General features: G+C 46.8%; 1 protein-coding gene and 1 pseudogene across 2 annotated transcripts in view; one reads left to right on the top strand and one right to left on the bottom strand.

The window, feature by feature from the left end:
- The window catches only part of UBAC2 (UBA domain containing 2), a 185,085-nt gene extending 165,376 nt beyond the window's left edge, over positions 1 to 19,709 (bottom strand). For both annotated transcript variants that reach the window (XM_002824384.6, XM_054529170.2), the window contains exon 1: positions 18,774 to 19,709. In XM_002824384.6, coding sequence (XP_002824430.3) covers positions 18,774 to 18,945 — 172 coding nt within the window. In that variant the 5' untranslated portion in view covers positions 18,946 to 19,709. The remainder of the gene's footprint in view (positions 1 to 18,773) is intronic.
- Positions 3,830 to 4,286, top strand: LOC103892285 (histone H2A.Z-like; annotated as a pseudogene).
- Positions 19,710 to 19,952: the final 243 nt, after the last annotated feature.

The following is a 19,952-nucleotide window of genomic DNA, read 5'->3' as shown; positions in this document are numbered from 1 at the left end:
ACACTGGAAAAGAATTATCTTGGGCCACACATAAAGTACACTAACACTAACAATAATTGATAAGCTTAAAAAAAATTGAAAACATCCCAGAATGTTTTAAGAAAGTTTACAAATTTGTGTTGGGCTGCATTCAAAGCTGTCTTGGGTCGCATATGGCCCATGGGCTGCAGGGTGGACAAGCTTGGCTTAATGGGTACTCCGTTTCTTTCTGCCGTGATAAAATGTTCTGCAATTAAATTGTGGTTGCTGTTAATTGTACAACAATGTAAATGTACTGGAAGTCAATAAGTGAACATTTTTAAATGGTTAAAATGGACAATTTTACCTGAATAAAAATATGTATCTTTTGGGTACTGGAGACACTAACCACAGGCCTTGCAAAGCTTAGTCCTGTGGGCTGTTACAGAAGCATTCTAGCTGAAGACACACAGGTAGGGGAGCAACCCAGAAACTCTGCCTGCCTCCACAAGTCACGCATGTAAAAATACACACGTCAAAAAGCCCTGTATGGTTCACACCCTTGAGAGGAGGGGCCGCCATATCCTACCACAACATTGGTTTTCCTATGTCTGACTACTTAACTATTTGGTAAACTTCTCAGGGTTCTCACAAGAATGGGGTGACTTGGTGTCTCATAAAGTAACTTTCTTATAAAGTTTTTCATCAGAAAGGAGCTAAACGAAAACTAAGGGCAGAAATCCACAAAAGCACAGTAAACCCATGCCTTGCAAGGGACACCTTCCACTTCCACTATGATTTAATCCTCAAGTCTCTGGACTTCCTAGAAGAAAACTTAATGAAACTTAGATTCAGTGACCACGTTAAGGAGGAATGAGTGCCTCCTGGTGATCATCTCAACAAAGACTGTCCAGGGATCAAAAGGTTCCAGGTTTATTTTTGTTACAGCTGTTTCCCTACAGTGTTCGAAGTAAAACACAGGAAGCCATCCATCAATCAGCTCCTGTCCCTATGCATTGGGGAGAATTCAATGACACTGGACACCTGCCACACTGACCGCTCCTCATGCAGGTCCCCAAACAACCGGGCAGAGTGCCTGGCTCAGGACGGCAGCCAATAAACACTTGTTATTGAAGCAATAGTTATACAGTTTATCAGGAAAATAAGCAGGAGAAAGTGCTAAGAAGTTCCCAGGAAAAAAAAAAAAAAGGTCAGGAAAGAGGACGACTTACCCTCTAGATACAAAAAATGTGCTCCACATCTAAAGTACTTAAACAGTGTGAATTAGAGGGGAGGAAAGAGCGAGCTGTAAAATTTAAAATCCTAGTCCTGAAACAGCACCAAACACAGAGGCCTCCATGCCAGGGAAAAGTGTTTCAAATCTGCAAGTCAGCAAAGGCACTGGGCACCTAAATGTTCATTTTGGTCCCACCACCGTGGTGGCCACCAGTTGGCTTTATACTTCTTAGGGAGATTTTATACAAACATTAACACTTTGATTAAATGTAAAAAGCAGTAATTACTAAAAGTACTAATTAGACAAGAAATATAATTGTAATGAAATATTAATTTTAAAAGCCAAAAGAAGTTTAAAAAATTATGACTGTAACACACAAATATGGGATAAATCAGTTAACAGTTGGAATAACTCTAAATAAAGTAAATCAGGAAGCTTACAGAAAGTTCTAGACCATGTGATAAACTGTAAGAGAGAAGAAATAATACTTTTCAAGTGGGGAAATGTGTGGTTAGTGGCAAGAAAACGTGTTGTAAATTCAAGTGCCTACAGAGGCCAGGCAGGCAGTGAAATGGGGGAGTCGATGGCAAGAAGGTGGGCGCGAGCTCGGTGGACGCTGCCACCCACCTAACAACTCGGCCCTGAGGCTGCCAGATCATCCGCCTCAGGACATCACAGACACCTTGAATTTAGGTCTGAAATAAGCCAATTTTAAAGTGCTGGCAAGTAACTCTCCTCTCCAACCTGCCCCCCACAACCTCCACACAGACCAAAGGAAACGCCTGGGGCCTGGAGAAGCACCGCGGGGTGAGCGTCCATCAGCGCAGCTGAGACACCAGATGGCCACATGCCGCGGCGAGCGCGGGTAACAGCTGGCCCCAATCCGGGGTGCCTCCCTGTGTTCAAGGACCCAAGAAGTCGGACTCAACCAAACAGGGTAACAAGTAAGGCTGCCCGAGCTACAAAGATGGCGCTGGAACGTCCCCAGGCCACACAAGAGGGTCTGCCTCCACAGAGTTTCAGCATAGCCTGCGTGGGTCTGGGTTGGAGAAAGAGGGCAGGCAGAACACACGCCTGCATGGCGGAGAAACCCAAGTCTGATTTTTAAAGCTCTGATGAGCCACGGGACCTCTGCCTGGGAGAAAAGCGTAAGAGATCAGAGCAGAAAAACCCTTGCAAGTTTGGGCTTCTGAGTGGCCCTTCAGCACCTAATGGATGGGAGGACTGACTCTGCCAACATCTCCAGCCACTGACGCTGAGCAACGGCCTAGCTGAAGGGGGGCACAAGCCCCACTAAAACCCCAAACACTAAAATTAATTCGAAAACGAGGAAAGAGGCCGGGCGCGGTGGCTCACGCCTGTAATCCCAGCACTTTGGGAGGCCGAGGTGGGCAGATCACCCAAGGTCAGGAGTTCGAGACCAGCCTGGCCAACATGGTGAAACCCCATCTCTACTAAAAATACAAAAATTAGCCGGTCATGGTGGCGGGTGCCTGTAATCCCAGCTACTCGGGAGGCTGAGGCAGGAGAATCACTTGAACCCAGGAGGCAGAGTTTGCAGTGAGCCAAGATCGCACCACTGCACTCCAGCCTGGGGGACAAGGGCAAGACTTCATCTCAAAAAAAAAAAAAAAAGAAAAAAGAAAAGAGTCCAACAAAAACAACAAAACCAAGAAGATCACCAGGTAAAATTCCCGTCTAAGACAGCAGACCCAGGACACCTGTCCACGTTCCCGCCCTTCCAAAGTTGTTTCAAAATAAAAGAACCCTCAAAACACCAGAGAAATGTGTCCTCTCAACTGAGTCCAGATAAAGAATCAACAAATACCAAGACCTGGGGAGGAATATGAACAATCTTCAGGAGAATTGAGGGCATTTCTCAAACTGCAGGCATTACCACTACAGCACCAGTTTCTGCCTGCCCTGATCCTGTTATTTAATATTCTTCTTTAAATCACCTATGATCTACATAAATATTTTAAACAAAATTTGATATCACTAGGGTAAATGGAAAACAAGTGTTGCTTTCTCATTAATAGGTGGTAACTATAAAAATAAACCCACTAGGCCAGGCACGGTGGCTCACACCTGTAATCCCAGCACTTTGGGAGGCCAAGGTGGGCGGATCACCTGAGGTCAGGAGTTCGAGACCAGCCTGGCCAACATGGTAAAAATCTGTCTCTACTAAAAATACAAAAATTAGCCAGGTGTGGTGGCAGGCACCTATAATCCTAGCTACTACTTGGGAGGCTGAGGAATGAGAACCCCTTGAACCAGGGAGGCAGAGGTTGCAGTGAGCCGAGATTGTACCACTGCACTCCAGCTGGGGCGTCAGAGTGAGACTGTGTCGCAAAAATACACACACACACACACACGCACACATATAGGTTAGTACAAAAGTAATTGCCATTTTAATGGCAAAAACCGCAATTACTTTTGCACCAACCTATAACAAAACAAAGTTATTAAGGACTAATATTACTTCCTGCTCTTTTTGTTACAATAGGAAAATAGCCTTTATTAGAGAGGTCTTTCAGACTAGCACCAAATCAAGATTTTCTCTTTGATCCGATCAGGAATAGTAAGAACTGAAAAGGGCAGTTTGAATCACGGTGCGACGAAGGAGTAGATGGTGGGATCTCACCATGGGTCTGATTAGCCCTTTCTCTGCCTTGCTTGAGCTTCAGCAGAACTCGAAATGGCTGGCGGTAAGGCTGGGAAGGACTCCGGAAAGGCCAAGACAAAGGTGGTTTCCCGCTCGCAGAGAGCCGGCTTGCAGTTCCCAGTGGGCTGTATTCATCAACATCTGAAATCTAGGACGACGGGTCACGGACATGTGGGTGCGACTGCCGCTGTGTACAGCGCAGCCATCCTGGAGTACCTCACCGCAGAGGGACTTGAACTGGCAGGAAATGCATCAAAAGACTTAAAGGTAAAGTGTATATTACCCCTCGTCACTTGCAACTTGCTATTCGTGCAGATGAAGAATTGGATTCTCTCATCAAGGCTACAATTGCTGGTGGTGGTGTCATTCCACACATCCACAAATCTCTGATTGGGAAGAATGGACAACAGAAGACTATCTAATGGATGCCTGGATTCCTTGTTATCTCAGGACTCTAAATACTAGAACAGCTGTCCAGTGTTGGTGATGCCAGTGGACTGTATTTCTGTGAAAAACACAATTTTGCCTTTTTGTAATTCTATTTGAGCAAGTTGGAAGTTTAATTAGCTTTCCAACCAAATTTCTGCATTTGAGTCTTAACCATATTTAAGTGTTACTGTGGCTTCAAGGAAGCTACTGATTCTGAAGTAGTGGGTTTTGATTGAGTTGACTGTTTTTAAAAAACTGTTTGGATTTTAATTGTAATGCAGAAGTTACAGTAACAAACATTTGGTTTTGTACAGACATTATTTCCACTGTGGTGGATAAGCCCAATAAAGGTCATATCCCCAAAAAAAAAAAAAAAAACCAAAAAGAACAGAACTGAAAAGGGAGTCATGACCTGACTTCTATTTCAATGATGTTTACTGCTGGGCTGACACTCTGTCTAAAATCATCTCCAGTGGTGCAAATGCCACCGAGCAACCATGACAGCAGTGGGGCCTCAAATCTGTCCCCAAACCCACTGTCTACAAACAGCCTTTCCACCATCATCCCAGTTGGAAAGAAGTTTATTTATTCCCCCAAAATAAAATCCTAGAAACTCTCCAAAAAGGGTGGGGTGGGGGGCAATCTGCTTAAGGAGAACATTGAGGAGGTCTGTAAAAAAGTAGAAGAGAGCTTGGGGTAACTTCAAACTTCCAAACCAGATCACAGCACAGGTGGCGGGGAACGGAAAAGGAGGGTAATAAGAAGGGCAGCTTCACTCAGGAGTAAAAGCCACAGAAAGCACTGAGCCACCCTTTGACGACTGCAGGGGGTTCTCCCAGTCCCGCTTCCCCCACCACCACCTACTCCCCACCTCTGCAACCTATATGCAAACCAGCCTATTCATATGCCTTGCATACTAGAAGAGAACCTAGAGTCAGCCCTACCATTTGAAGTTTGAGCCTCTTGCGGGAAAAGGCTGTACCCACAAACAAAGAGGAAACCCACACTAGGCACTCAGGAATCCAGTCATTCAGGACTGCACAAGAATGGCCAAGCAAGATCTAGAAGTTCACCACTCGTGTCCTTACACAAAAAAAATTTACTCCAGGGGCGATTCCAGGAAAAAAAAAAAACAAAACCCAAAGATGCCAAGGCAAAAAATGATACAAGATTGAAGAAACAGCAGGACAGGTTTTCTGACCTAGGTTCTAACCCTGGCTCTACAATAAATACACAATCAGGCCAGGTGCGGTGGCTCACGCCTGTAATCCCAGCACTTTGGGAAGATGAGGCAGGCAGATCACTTGAGGTTGGGAGTTCCAGACCAGCCTGGCCAACATGGTGAAACCTCATCTCTACTAAAAAAATACAAAAATTAGCCAGGTGTGGTGGTGCACAACTGTAATCCCAGCTACTAGAAGGCTGAGACAGGAGAATCGCTTGAACTTGGGAGGCAGAGCTTGCAGTGAGCTAAGATCACGCCACTACACTCCAGCCTGAGCGACAAAGCAAGACTCTGTCTACAATAAAATAAAATATTCTTATCCTTTGACTCTATAATTCAACATTTATGATTATTTCTTTAAAATGAAGTTAAAGATGCAATCAATAACTTAATTACAAAGATGTTTTAAGTGTTTCTAATGGGAAAATACTGCAAAAAAAACTTATTTCAGTACGATAAAATGTTATAATCGACCAGGTGCAGTGACTAATGCCTGTAATCCCAGCACTTTGGGAGGCTGAGTTGTGCGGATCACCTGAGGTCAGGAGTTCAAGACCAGCCTGGCCAACATGGTAAAACCCTGTCTCTATGAAAATACAAAAATTAGCAGGGCATGATGGCGGGTGCCTGTAATCCCAACTACTCGGGAGGCTGAGGCAGGAGAATCACTTGAACCCGGGAGGCAGCAGTTGCAGTAAGCCGAGATCACACCATTGCACTCCAGGCTGGATGACAGAGCTTCAAGACCTTGTCTCAAAAAAAAAAAAAAAAAAAAAAAAAAAAGTTATGGACAGGGCGTGGTAGCTCATGCCTATAATTCCAGCAATTTGGGAGGCCAAGGAAGGCAGATCACCCGAGGTCAGGAGTTCGAGACCAGCCTGGCCCAAATGGTGAAATCCCATCTTAAATTTAAAAAAAAAATTGAAAAAAAAAGTTATAATCATTCAAACTCATGTTTTTTAATATCTGAGATGTTGGAAGAACATCAAATGTGTATTTGAATGCCATTTCTGTATAAAATCAAATGTATAGGTATATGTATATGTATATACTTGTGTCAGAAAAAAAAGAATGCATAGATAAGCACGTACACAGAAAAAGTCTAAAAGAATGACCACTAGACTACCAACAATGGTCATGTGGGTGTGGGAATCATTATGTGGGACTAGTCCCTTCTACACTACATAAAATATTTGTATAATTTTTGAACTTTTTCAGCATGTTTCAGTTTTGTAATAAGGCAAAACAAAGATAATGGTAAAAGTTGGCTTTTAAGATTACTTAATGACATGGAGTGAATTCATTCAAGAAGAGTAAATGAAAACAGAATATGAAACTATAGAGATAGGCTGACCTTTCCTTTAAAAATATGTATTTATATGCACACATAAAGGAGAAAAAAACTTATACAACAAATATAGAAATAATGATCAAATCTGGGCAGTATAATGAAATGGAAATTTATGTTTTTTCCCTATATTTTATGTCCCCCAATAAATCTTAGAAACAGAGTTAATAAAGTCAAACAGATTTCTCTGTTGCAGGGCTGCAAAGGATCTTTGAAGTGTTAATCTGCATTGTCAATGTCAAAAAACAATATGGCCAACAACATTCCCAACCTAACTTGGCTATAGAACCCTTTCCAAAGATTAGTGTCATGCTCTTCCCATTGTATCACGTCCACTGAAGGGACTAAATTCTGGGAAATGACTGAAACAATGGCAATGTAACTTAGAAAGCCTTAGGGAAAAATCTGGGGGGAAAATCATGATTTAAATAAGGATTACTTTATAATTCTCATTTGCACTCATAATTTAAATGAGGGTTAAAACTTCAGGAGCTCCTCATAGTAACATTTCACAAAGCACACTTCAAAAGTGCTAAATTATTGATGAGATATGCTTTAGCAAATTTCACTTATTAAAATGCTATAAAAATGCCAATTTTAAAATTGCTTAATGTAAGATAGGTTCCACCTACATTACTAAAACTGATATTGAGATAGGTTGAGAACGGAAAAAGCTGGAAAAGGAAGATGACTTGGTAAGGGAAGAGAAAAACAGGATACACAAATAAAAACAACTGTAGAGCATTAACTGCTACAAAAGATCCTAATTAGGACATAAAAAACATGTCTACCGAAGGTAAACTGGATCTTGGTTCTGATGTGGGGAGAGGGGGACTTGTGCACTGGCAGCCAGGAGAAGGAGCATGGTAGAACCCAGGAAGGAGGCTGCCATGGTCCCAAGGAGAGGAGGGAAAAGCACACTGCCAGGACAAAATGATGCAGTTTCCAATGACCGGGACTCAAGCTCTTCACTAACCTGAGCTACTACTTACATCACTCGCCTGAGACGATCCCAGTGGTTGGGAGACACACGGAGATAAACTTCTTTAAGGCTGAGAAGCAGTAGTGAGCAACACAGAACAGGGAGCCAGACCATCTGGGTTCAAATCCTAGACCTGCTCCTCAGTAGGAAAGTTACTTAAATGCCTGTGCCTCAGTTTCTTCATCTGCAAATTGGGAAGAGTAACTGTGCCTACCTAACAGGGCTGTTATGAGAATTAAGTGAATCAATATAGGCAAACTGCTTAGAACAGTGCCTAACACGTAGTATTTTATCAGTAAAACCAATAATAACTCACACTTATTAGTCGCTGATTGAAAAGGTGTAAGAACTATATAGACATGTAGCACCCTTGTTTAAATAATGATTCTTTTCCCCAGGTGTTTGTCCTAACACTTAACAAGTCATATTGACATTGCCATTTTCCACTAAAGGGACTAAATTTTCATTGTATGATACAGTAGAAAGTACAGGCTTTGGAAGCAGGCAAATCAGAGTCAAATCTCAGCTCTTCCACATACTACTAGCTATGCGGTCTTCGACAAATTATTTTCTGAGTGTGAAAAGACTCGTTTGTGGAGAGGAAAAATAACAATACCTATCCTCATAGGGCTGCTGTGAATGTGAAATGTAATAACTTAAGAAAAGCAATCTTTTCTCCCTTAAATTGCTGGTGGAGTTTAAATTGGTACTACCCTTTGGGATTGGAATTTGGCAGTACGTACTAAAAGTTATACGAGAATACACTTCATTTAACCTGCTTTCACTTCTATGAATATCTGAAAGTTAAGATGCTCTCGGCATTACTAAAATAAAAAAAAAAAAAGGAGGGGAGAAACAACCTAATTCTGCAGCATCCTAGGGGAACGCTTATGACAAAGGGAAAAAGCGGGGCCCAGCATGGTGGCTCACACCTGTAATCCCAGCACTTTGGGAGGCCAAGGTGGGTGGATCACCTGAGGTCAAGAGTTCAAGATCAGCCTGGCCAACACTGTGAAACCCCGTATCTACTAAAAGTACAAAAATAGGTCAGGCGTGGTGGCTCAAGCCTGTAATCCCAGCACTTTAGGAGGCCAAGGCAGGCGGATCACCTGAGGTCGGGAGTTCGAGACCAGCCTGACCAACATGGAGAAACCCAGTAATCCCAGCACTTTAGGAGGCCAAGGCAGGCGGATCACCTGAGGTCAGGAGTTCGAGACCAGCCTAACCAACATGGAGAAACCCCGTCTCTACTAAAAACACAAAATTACCAGGCGTGGTGGTGCATGCCTGTAATCCCAGCTACTCAGGAGGCTGAGGCAGAAGAATCGCTTGAACCCAGGAGGCGGAGGTTGCAGTAGGCCGAGATCGCACCATTGCACTCCAGCCTGGGCAACAAGAGCGAAACACCGTCTCAAAAAAAAAAGAAAAAGAAAAAAGCGGAGCACATACATGCTCATTATGATTACATTTTAAAAGATTCTGTTGGGTGGAAGAAAAGCAACAAAATAGTATTGAGATAAATTTATTTTTACCTATTTATTTAGATATTCATTTTTGTACTGGAAAAACAGCAGAAACACCAAAATATCAATAAATGCCATTTGATTTCTTCCTAGTGCTTTCCCACGCTGCACTGAACTCCTTTCCTACATCACAGAATTGCCTCTGATGAACACGTACTCATTTTATAACAAAGTCAGTTATTTCAAAACAAGAACATAAGTGTATAGAAAAAGAAAAGATGAAGAAATTAAATGAAATGCTAAGACCGTTTTTTTTCTACTTTCTAAACTTCCTATAGTGTGGTTAATGTTACTTTTACGATGAAAAGAAACATTTTTTAAAAGCATCCTCTCTTAAGCTTGTCCCTCCCTAGTTAATGCCTAGCTTTCCTTTTTAGCTAAATTTGTTTTTTGTTTTGTTTTCTGAGACAGAGTCTCACACCCAGGATGGAGTGCAATGGAATGGCATGATCTCGGCTCACTGCAACCTCCGCCTCTTGGATTCAACTGATTCTCCCTGCCTCAGCCTCCCGAGTAGCTGGGATTACAGGTGCCAACCACCACGCCCGGTTAATTTTGTATTTTTAGTAGAGATGGGGTTTCACCATGTTGGCCAGGCTGGTCTCAAACTCCTGGTCTCAGGTAATCCACCCACCTTGGCCTCCCAAAGTGCTGGGATTACAGGCGTGAGCCACTGTGCCCGGCCGCTAAAATTTACGAAGAGTATATTCCTTGGAAGTTTCAATAATACAGTCCCCAAAAACTTAAGACTGGTGGGGAAGAGTGTGTCCCCAAGAGTAAATGAGCTGTTCAGGTTTGGGCAACCCAGGCCTGGTTACAGCAGAAAAGTATAAACACTAAAGCCTGCCTTAAGGAAGAGAGCCAAACAGTTCCTGGCCCACAAATAGAAAACCAACCAAAACAAGATGATAAAACCGGAATTTCCACTAAGGTACCAAAAGAGAAGGGCTGCTGCCACCAAAGGGAGGCTCCATAGCAGAACGCAGAACTTTCCAAGAGTGATTGCAAGGCAGTCCCCTGATTCCCACAGTCCTCTCAGCCAGGTCAGGGCTACAGACAGTGGAATGTGGGGGTTCCCTCCCGTGAAGACAGGACAGGAGAAGGGGGCTTTGTGAAGTGAATCCTTGAGGGGCTGTCAGTACAGCCACACCTTCATACCAAGCTGAGGTAGGGGCTCGATGGCCTATTTCATGCGCTAAATCTGTGACTAGCAAGGGTACAGTGGATCTCCAACCTGGGAAATCTAGAGAGCTGGAAAAGCTGTGCTGAGCACTGGGACCCACGTGCACAGCCAGGGCAAGGAACACGCAGTCCCAGCCAGGCTGTGCACGAGAGCCAGCAGAGGGTCTTCTTAGGTTCAAACAACAGTGCCCCCAGGCAGGCCAAAAGGACTCCAACAGGAGGAAACTATAGTGGGATCTAAGTTCCTAGGCGCTGAGGAGTCACCAAAATAAACTGGCCAAAATAAATCGACCAAAATAAAGATGCAAACCCCCAGGTCAAGGAGGCAGCAGGGACAGAAGTCGGGAGTCTCTGAAGAGCCCACTGAAGCACCTGCAGGACACAGGGTCAGCTTTAACCACGTGCGAGGCTCAGGGAGCCACAGAAGAACAATCTGAGCGCCTCACCCCTCCTTCCTCCTCCTATTCCACTCAATCCAGAGCCTAGTGAAGTCAGACACAAGAAATCTGAGGGAAGAGAGGAGCCGAACGCACCAGAAGCCTGTCACACTGCTTTTTCGGACAGAGATGGTTGCCAACTCCAAGTCTTAACTGGGAAAAAAAGGGGGGAAAGTCTTATCTTTCAATGAACACTGAAGTGTTAATATATTGAACTGGACACTTTTAATTTTTAAATGGAGCGTACATTTCAAGACTTCTATCACCTAAGATCATCACCACTTAAACGCACATGTGGCCTTTTACTTCCTATTGAATCCTGAGAACCTAGGAGACCGGCTGGCCCACAGGAGTGCTCAGTAAGTATCTGCTGAATCAGTTAATTAAAGCATAAAGGGTAAGTCACAAGGCCTGATAGCTTCTCATAAAAGCAAACAGCTCCCCAGCTGAGTGTATTTTAAAGAGACAGTGAAGGTGGGGCGTGGTGGCTCATGCCTGTAATCCCAAGACTTTGGGAGGCAGAGGAGGGCGGATCACCTGAGGTCAGGAGTTCAAGACCAGCCTGACCAACATGGAGAAACCCCGTCTCTACTAAAAATACAAAATTAGCCAGGCGTGGTGGTACACGCCTGTAATCCCAGCTACCTGGGGGGCTGAGGCAGGAGAATCACTCAAACCCAGGAGGCGGAGGCTGCAGTGAGCCGAGATCACGCCATTGCACTCCAGCCTGGGCAACAAAAGCGAAACTCCATCTCAAAAAAAAAAAAAAAGAGACGATGAGAGGCAAAAATAAAGATGTATTTGCATCATCTCCCACACACTGAATGCATACTTAAGAAAGAATGTCAGTAGGAACACAGTTTGCTCCTTCATGAGAACACAAAGAGCCTCGGGAGTCAATGTTGCTGTCCATTTTAGCAGTATGCAGGGGACAGGGTATTCAGGTTCCGAAGGCAGGATCCTAAGCTGGAACTAAGGTGGAGAGTGCAGGCCTCAAATGACCTCACCAGTCCTGAGGGCTCACCCAGCTCTACAGTGAGACAAACGTCCACACCACAGGCTGACACCAGTGGACCTTAGGCTCATCAAACTTCTCTAACTGCATCTGGCCCAAGGCTCCCTACCAAATGTTCTGGATCAAACAAGAGTTTCACTCAGAGTAGCTCAGTGGTATAGCAGGGCGGAAGCAGGCCACAGTGAGCCCAGAACAGGGCCCCGCCATCGAAGAGTAGCAGACTAATTGCACAAGGCTAAAAAGTGAAGGGAGGTGAGAACGGGGAAAAAATAAGGGAAGATCACCTTTTAAGAGCTGGAAAGAAGGTGGTCAGCAGTGGGGAAGGCACATGATAGAGTTGTTGGACAGGTTATACTTTTGTATTTTTAAGAATAGGCTCAGAAGGATACAGTTAACACTACTTAAACCTGAGTAGTTACTATAGCAAAATTCTAGGAGCTCCACACGTATTAACTTTTCTGATCCTCCTTCCCATCAAGAAAGCATCTGAAGTCCAGGCAGTCTCACTTCCAGGCCTGTGTGCTACACCTCTATACTCTGCCCTCTCACCAAGTAAGGATGCATCCCCCCAGGTCAATGCAGCAGCAGGTAAAGACTCCCACCCAACTCAGGGAGGGGTGCCACTAAGGCACCCGCAGGAGAAAGCATCAGCTGTAACCACGTGCCAGGCTCATTCCTGCAGGAGAGAGAATGAAGGTAAAGAAAAAGCAAGAGTGGTGTTAGAAAAGACAGGAAAGAAAGAGTTCAGAATCGGTGGCGGGTGGGCCTCAGGAGGAGGCTGCTTCATTCTTCTGGATTGGAGGAAAGGAACAAAGCTGAGGGTGGAAAGAAACAAGTCAGGGAGAGGGAGCAGGAAGCGGAAGGGGCACCCAGGTGATGGCCCCGATTTTTTGGATGGGTGAAGAGTGAGATGGTGGGTGAAGAGATGGGGAGAGACTGAGAATAGCCTTGAGCCGAAGACAAAATGGAAGTAGCATAGGCAGATGACTGAATCCCAGAAACTTAGCTGAGAAACGGAGCCAAGGGCCCAGAGTTGACCGCATAAATCAATGCAAAGTTAGGGTTTTGCTCAATGAGCACCACAGAACAGACGTGCCAGGTCTCTGACAGTCTGGATGACAGCATGGCTCCGGTAATGAACTACAGGTTCCAGACTGGATATGAAGAAAGAGATGCCACAAATGGGCTGATACACTGAAGACAAGGAGGGATCAGAGGCTGGTGAGCATAGCCATGGTGGCGAGCAGAGCCAGGGAAGCAGCTGTGGGACGCGTGATTCCGTGGAAGAAGGCACATCCATCCACTGGACTAGGGGAAGAGACGCAACTCCTCCTACAGAAGCCCCAAGCTCTGCCTACTTTCTGCCTCCTCTTTTTCTATCCATCCCTTACATACTGGAATGGCCTGAAGGTCTGTCCTCAGCTTCCAACTGTCCCCTCACCTCTGGAGTCCTCACTCACACCCACAACCTAACTCTCACCTACTCATGTCCAATCCAGTCCAGCTCTGGATTCCTTTCCCCAAGTGTCCCGAGTACCTCTGACTGGACTCTGCAAACCCCTCAACACTGCACAGGTGCAAAGCTGAACTCATCTTCCTGCGAAATGAGCTCCTGCCTCTCTGCATTCCCTCTCTAGTGACTGGGAACGTTACCTATCCACCCAGCTGCCCAGGCGGTAAAGTAGAGTCAGCTTCAACTCCTCCCTCTCCGCAGATCCAATCAGCTTTATTGACACAACCTACCAGAATACACATCTTTAGAATCCTTCTATCCTGAGAGCTTGTTTGGAGGTTCTAGCAGGGGAGTGCAGCTACTCGTATACCCTTGACCGAAGACCGGTCCTCCTCTATCGGGGATGGTCGTCCTCTTCGACCAAGCGTGCCGCTTCGGGAGGGACGCACATGTAGCGGTGAGGGAGGAAGGGGACACTCGCCTAGCCAGCCAGATCAGCCGAATCAACCCTGGCAATCAATGGGGTGACAGATGTCGCAGCCAGATCGCCCTCACATCCAAGAATCCTTCTATCTTCTATCTTCTCTCATCAGCGCACCAGACTCCGTTCTCTCTGCCCTGCCTGTGGCTGCCCTCCTGCCTCCATTTCAATCTGTTTGTCCATTAAAATGTCCTGGGGTCGGGGGATGAGGAGGCTTTAAAAATACACATTTCTTAAAACAAAAAATAACAGGTTTCTGACACTCATGCTAGCTCTTCTGAATCTGACCCTCTGGGGAGGAGACCCAGGAAGGTGTACATTCAGAAAACACCGTGATTGATTTTTTTGCAGCTGGGACAGGAGCAGCGTTTGACAACCACTGCTCCATGATCAAGAGTAACCCCTCCTCTTCCCTCCTACAGCAATGAGAAGCATACCTGCCCTGGGCCCCGGATCCTCACCTCCTCACAACTCAGTACTATCACTCATTCCTGTCTGTATCTTCAACCACACCCTTCCCACTGGGTTTTTCCCAACACCTTTTAAACAAGCTAAGCCTCCTCTCCACTTAAAGAAACTCCCCCGGCCGGGCACAGTGGCTCACGCCTGTAATCCCAGCACTCTGGGAGGCCGAGGCGGGTGGATCACGAGGTCAGGAGATCAAGACCAACCTAGCCAACATGGTGAAACCCTGTCTCTAGCAAAAATACAAAAATTAGCCAGGTGTGGTATTGCACACCTATAGTCCCTGCTACTCAGGAGGCTGAGGCAGAAGAATTGCTTGAACCCAGGAGGCGGAGGTTGCAGTGAGCCGAGATCACACCACTGCACTCCAGCCTGGTGACAGAGCAAGACTCCGTTGCGAAAAAAAGAAAAAGAAAAGAAAAGAAACGAAACTCCCCCTTACACCTGCGGCCACCTCTAACCACAACTCACTCTCTTGATTCTCAGAACCGAGATCTTGAAAGCACTTTCCAAGCTCACTGTCTCCATTTATGTCCCACTCATTCCTCACTCATTCCTCAGCTAATTATAATCTCACTTCTCTCCCCAGCTACTGGATGAGCTTTTCTGGAAAGGTTCTGGGGGGCCTCTTTCTTTCCCACAGGTCGCGCTTCAGGCCTGTTCTCAAAATCTCTGCAGCGTGTAATGCTATCAGCCACTCTCCCCTGAAATTCTCCCCTCCTGGGTGTCCCGCTACTTCCTTGGCCAGTCCTCAGTTTTCTTCCCTGGCACCTACTCTTCTCCCTCTTTAAAGTTTAAAATGTTCACAAGTTCTGTCCCTAGTTCTTGTCTCACCTTCCACTGTCCTCTGAAAGACTTCACCACACATCTCTTAGGAACTGCTCACTCCAGCCATAACCACCCCTAATTCATTGCCTCCTGCCTCTTTGCCAAGCCCTGTCCAGGCTCTGTCCCTCCCAGAGGCCTTCTCCACACTATGATGCCTGCCAAACTCTCAAAAGTCAGCCCAAATATTGCTACATTGGGAAGTCTTCCTTAACTGTGCCTCCCCACAATCAGCCCACCCCCTGCAATAAACCCACAGCACTGAGCACAGACGTTCTTTTTTAAAAAGTTTTGCCCCAATAGACACTGAACTCCTTGAGGGTGGGAACTATACCTGGAAAATATTAGGCATGCAATTAATGTTGGCTGAGTCCATCATTACACAGTAAACATACTGTGAGGCAAATAGGAGCTTATTAATAAATGCAGTGAATGATACACATATTACTCAACGTAGAGCTGAGTGACAGCACTGGTCTACAAGTAAGGAACCTAAAATAAGTCATGATCACTAATCCTACGCACTTTTACCCGGTCATAATTGCAGACAGCAATATAGTTTCAAGCACTTGAAACAGGCACGGCAGGGTGTTTTCAACTGCATTGTGTCTGAAACTGTATTGCTGTCCCCTTTCTTCAAAAGGAAGAGTTTTCAACAAACTCTGATATGGCTGGCTCCTTCACACCATCTGGGCCTCAGCTCAATGTCACCTTCCCGGCTACCCTCCGTGACCATGCATGCTAAAGTGGTCCTCCACCACAACTTCGGTCTTTGCAGTTACCCTCTCATTGTCTTCATGTCACTTATCACTATGTGAATCATACTGACTTGTTAGCCTGTTTGATGCTGGTCTCCTTGATCCTGCTTATTACTTTATACTCTGTGTAACAACAGTGTGTGGCTGATATGGGTACTCAACAGACACTCGTTGAATGGATGAGAGAGAAAGGCAAGTTTAACACTAAAATACTATTATCTACTAACCACAAAACGTGGGAAACATGCAGGTGGTAGGAAATGGCTGCGATTTCTCCCTGGAAAGGGACTGTGATTCACCGCCCATGGGGGTAGGGGTAGGTACACGTATCATCCTTCCTTCAGATTCTTGCTCAGGATCAGAATTTCGATTTGCTAAAGGGTCCCTCAAGTTATCTAAAGGAAATCATGGGCAGTGGCTCACGCCTGTAATCCCAGCACTTTTGGAGGTCGAGGCGGGAGGATCACTTGAGGTCAAGAGTTCAAGACCAGCCTGGTCAACATGGCGAAACCCCGTCTCTACTAAAAATACAAAAATAGCCAGGTGTGATGGTGGGTGCCTGTAATCCCAGCTACTTGGGAGGCTGAGGCGGGAGAATCACTTGAACCCGGGAGGCGGAGGTTGCAGTGAGCCAAGATCCACCACTGCACTCCAGCCTGGGCGACAGAGTGAGACTCCATCTCAATAAATAAATAAATAAATAAAATAAATAAAACAAAGGAAATCACTTCCCCCTCAGTGGGTAGCTTCTCTAGAGAAAAATGTTAAAGCTGACACACAGCCTTTTCTAATGACCAGTCCTAGAAAACTGTGCCTAAGCTCCGTCAGCACCGTAAGCACAGAGACCAGGACCTGTTCATTGCTGCATTCCCAGCACCTAACCCAGTTCATCGCCCAGAGGAGATGCCCAAAATGTTTGTAAAATGAGCATGTAAGACAGCCTTCTGAGGAACGGCCATCCCAACAACTCTTACACTGCAGAAGCACTTAATTTTAGAAACAGGCCAAGACAGCTGCAGAGGGGCTCCAGGCCTACGCCTCTCCCTGGGCAACAGTTTGGTTCCTAGAATTCAACACTCACCACCATGTGCCATAGATAATAAAATATCATCTTCCCCACAGTTGCCCTGTATCAAATTTGAATACACTTGGCCAATATAATCTCATGGCTAATACAGTATAGCAACCAGTAAGATTTCTCTTGCCCTTTATTTTTTTAATATGTAGTTTGGCCAGCAAGGATAGATCAAAATGCTAAAGAACAACTGAAATTGAAGAATTCCACCATTAATTTCATAACCACTAGTTCCTGGCTCACTGTGTGATCCCAGGAAAACCACATTGCCTTCTTGAACTGTCAGCTTCAGCTACAGTCCTAATGCTCTTTATCTAAAGGGTAGTTTGGGGAAGATTAGTTAGTAGTTGTAACATACTCTGGGACGAATCCATGAAAGATGCCATAAATCAAATTAATTATGAAACAAAGGAAATCATAAATATTGAAACCACTTTAAAACCTGAGAAGTTGAGAAGTGAGGAAGATTTAAAATTATGCCTGTGGCGCTGATACTAACTCACTGTCAGACTATAAGACAAGACACATATTCTCAGAAGATTCATGACATTCCCAACAGATCTTTTTTTTTTTTTGAGATGGAGTCTCGCTTTGTCGCCCAGGCCGGAGTGCAGTGGCGCAATCTCCGCTCGCTGCAAGCTCCGCCTCCCGGGTTCACGCCATTCTCCTGCCTCAGCCTCCCGAGTAGCTGGGACTACAGGCACCCGCCACCACGCCCGGCTAATTTTTTGTGTTTTTAGTAGAGACGGGGTTTCACCGTGTTAGCCAGGATGGTCTCGATCTCCTGACCTCGTGATCTGCCCACCTCGGCCTCCCAAAGTGCTGGGATTACAGGCGTGAGCCACCGCGCCCGGCCAACAGATCTTTAATATTTGGAAATGTCAGATGTTTCTGTCCTCCAGCAGCATTAACTTCACATGGAGTATGAACAGTGACAAGCAATTGCAAAATTAGAGCTGTTCTCCGTTGCTGTACCCGTGCCTAACTGTTAACACGCAGTCTACCTTACCGAAAGTCAATTCCACACGCTCAGTGTCAGTGAGAAAAGCCTTTTAACTGGCTGTAAAAATACTTCTCCGCCCCCTACCTGCTGACCACCGCTAACACGCCAGGAAAACAGCAACATCCAGCAGCACAGCTGCGCTCCCTCGCCACGACTTCCTAACTTCCCTCCACTTGAAAGCACTCTTATCAGTGTTTGTTTGTCTAAAAATTCTTCTTGGAGACTGAAGAAGAAACACATCCACGTGAAACTGAGAGGTCAGCTTCTAAAGCGGAGGCTGAACTTTGCAAGTGGGGGCGGGGGGAGTCAGTTCGGTCCCCCGAGCCTAAAAGAATGGGGCAAAGTGAGGGGGACGGCCCCTTCCTTCAGCGCCGCACACGCTCCGCAAAGGGCCTGCGGCCGGCCCACGAGAACACCAGGGCACCTGCCCACTTGCAGCGGCCCCAAGAGACTCCTGGGCATCGCACCTGGAGATACCAGGTGGGGTCGGGGCGGGCGGCGGGGCTTTGTCCCCATTCGCCCCTCCAGGCCGAAATGGGGGCGGTTTCCGCTGACCCCCACGACCGGGAACTAGCAGGGTTCGGACGCCGGTCTGGAGGGTCGGCCCCACCACCTCCGGCAAACCCGAGGGTCCCCGCTGCCCCAGCCTCCTCAAAGAGGTGCCTAGGGTGGCGTGTAGGGGGCAGCCAGGATGACGGAGGCCGGTACTCACAGAGGCCACTGGAGCCGGTGCTGGTGAACATGGTCCCGCCGGGCTCGGAGCCCCCGAGGGGGCCAAGGGGAGGGGAAGCTGAAGTGCGAGCCCCAGCGACCGCGCAGGCGCACTCCTGGCGGAGCGACGAATCCGGCGCAGCGAGGCCACTCGCCGCTGACGAACGGCGCATGCGCAGCCAGGGGCGTGTGCACCCTGGGTCAGCGCCTTCCTTCCTGCCGGGGAAGGGAAGTGCGTCCGTAGGGGAGGGCCCACCTCTCCAGGTTGAAACGACGGCGGTCAGAACCGCCTGAAGTAAAAACGGGTGGCACTGGGGCAGCGGAGGCGTAGCTCCCGAGAGTCTCACAGTTGTGCTCAGTGCCGCCTCACCCCTGGTGGATCCCCGATGGCCGCGGATTCCCCTGGATTGCCGGCGCTGAGCAGGAGCGCCACCTCTAATCTCTCCCGAGGCTGGACGCCCGGTGCCATCCACGCGCGTTGTGTCTTTCCGGGCGGTCCCTCGAAGCTGGCTACCCCGAGGGCTGTTGACTGCAGTGGGATCTGGTCACTCAGATGCGGATAGAGGGGTACGGGAGCCGGAGAGGTGGAACAGGTCCTTCCGGGTGCGGAGAGCTGGGCCGTCCAGCCGCCTCTTTGTTCCCGCGTGGGTCCCGCGCGGAATCCCCACCACCGGGGCCGAGTGTCGTGGTCCCGGGAGTCAGCACCCTGCCCTCCCCGCCGTGGTGGCGGGTGGCTGGGGGTCCCCGGCTCGGCGAGCCCGGCGGAGCGACCCTGCACTTCTGCGCTGGCGAGCTTCCGGACTCAGGCCATTTAAAATTTTTCCCCCAGCAGAATGAAGTTACTCTTCGCCAAAGTCACGGCTTTAAATGAGTGTGAGCCTGAAAATTTATCGTGCAGTTGTTTTAAAAAGTTTTTTTTTTTTAATTGATCTCGTGAAAGTAGAGAGTAAAAGAGTGGTTATTCTTGTACAGAGGAGAGTTAGTGGGGAGGAAGATGGGGAGAGGTTAGTCAACAGACACAAAGTTATAGTTCGGAGGAATACGTTTTGGTATTCTCTTGCACATTTGGGTGACTATACTCAACAATAATGTTAACTTCAAAATAGCTAGAAGAGAGGATTTTGAATATTCTCACCACAAAGAAATGACAAGTGTTTTGGTGATGGATGTGCTAATTACC

This window comes from Pongo abelii, chromosome 14, assembly GCF_028885655.2.
Source record: "Pongo abelii isolate AG06213 chromosome 14, NHGRI_mPonAbe1-v2.0_pri, whole genome shotgun sequence".
Classification (NCBI taxonomy): domain Eukaryota; kingdom Metazoa; phylum Chordata; class Mammalia; order Primates; family Hominidae; genus Pongo; species Pongo abelii.
This window is presented reverse-complemented; position numbering and strand designations above follow the sequence as displayed.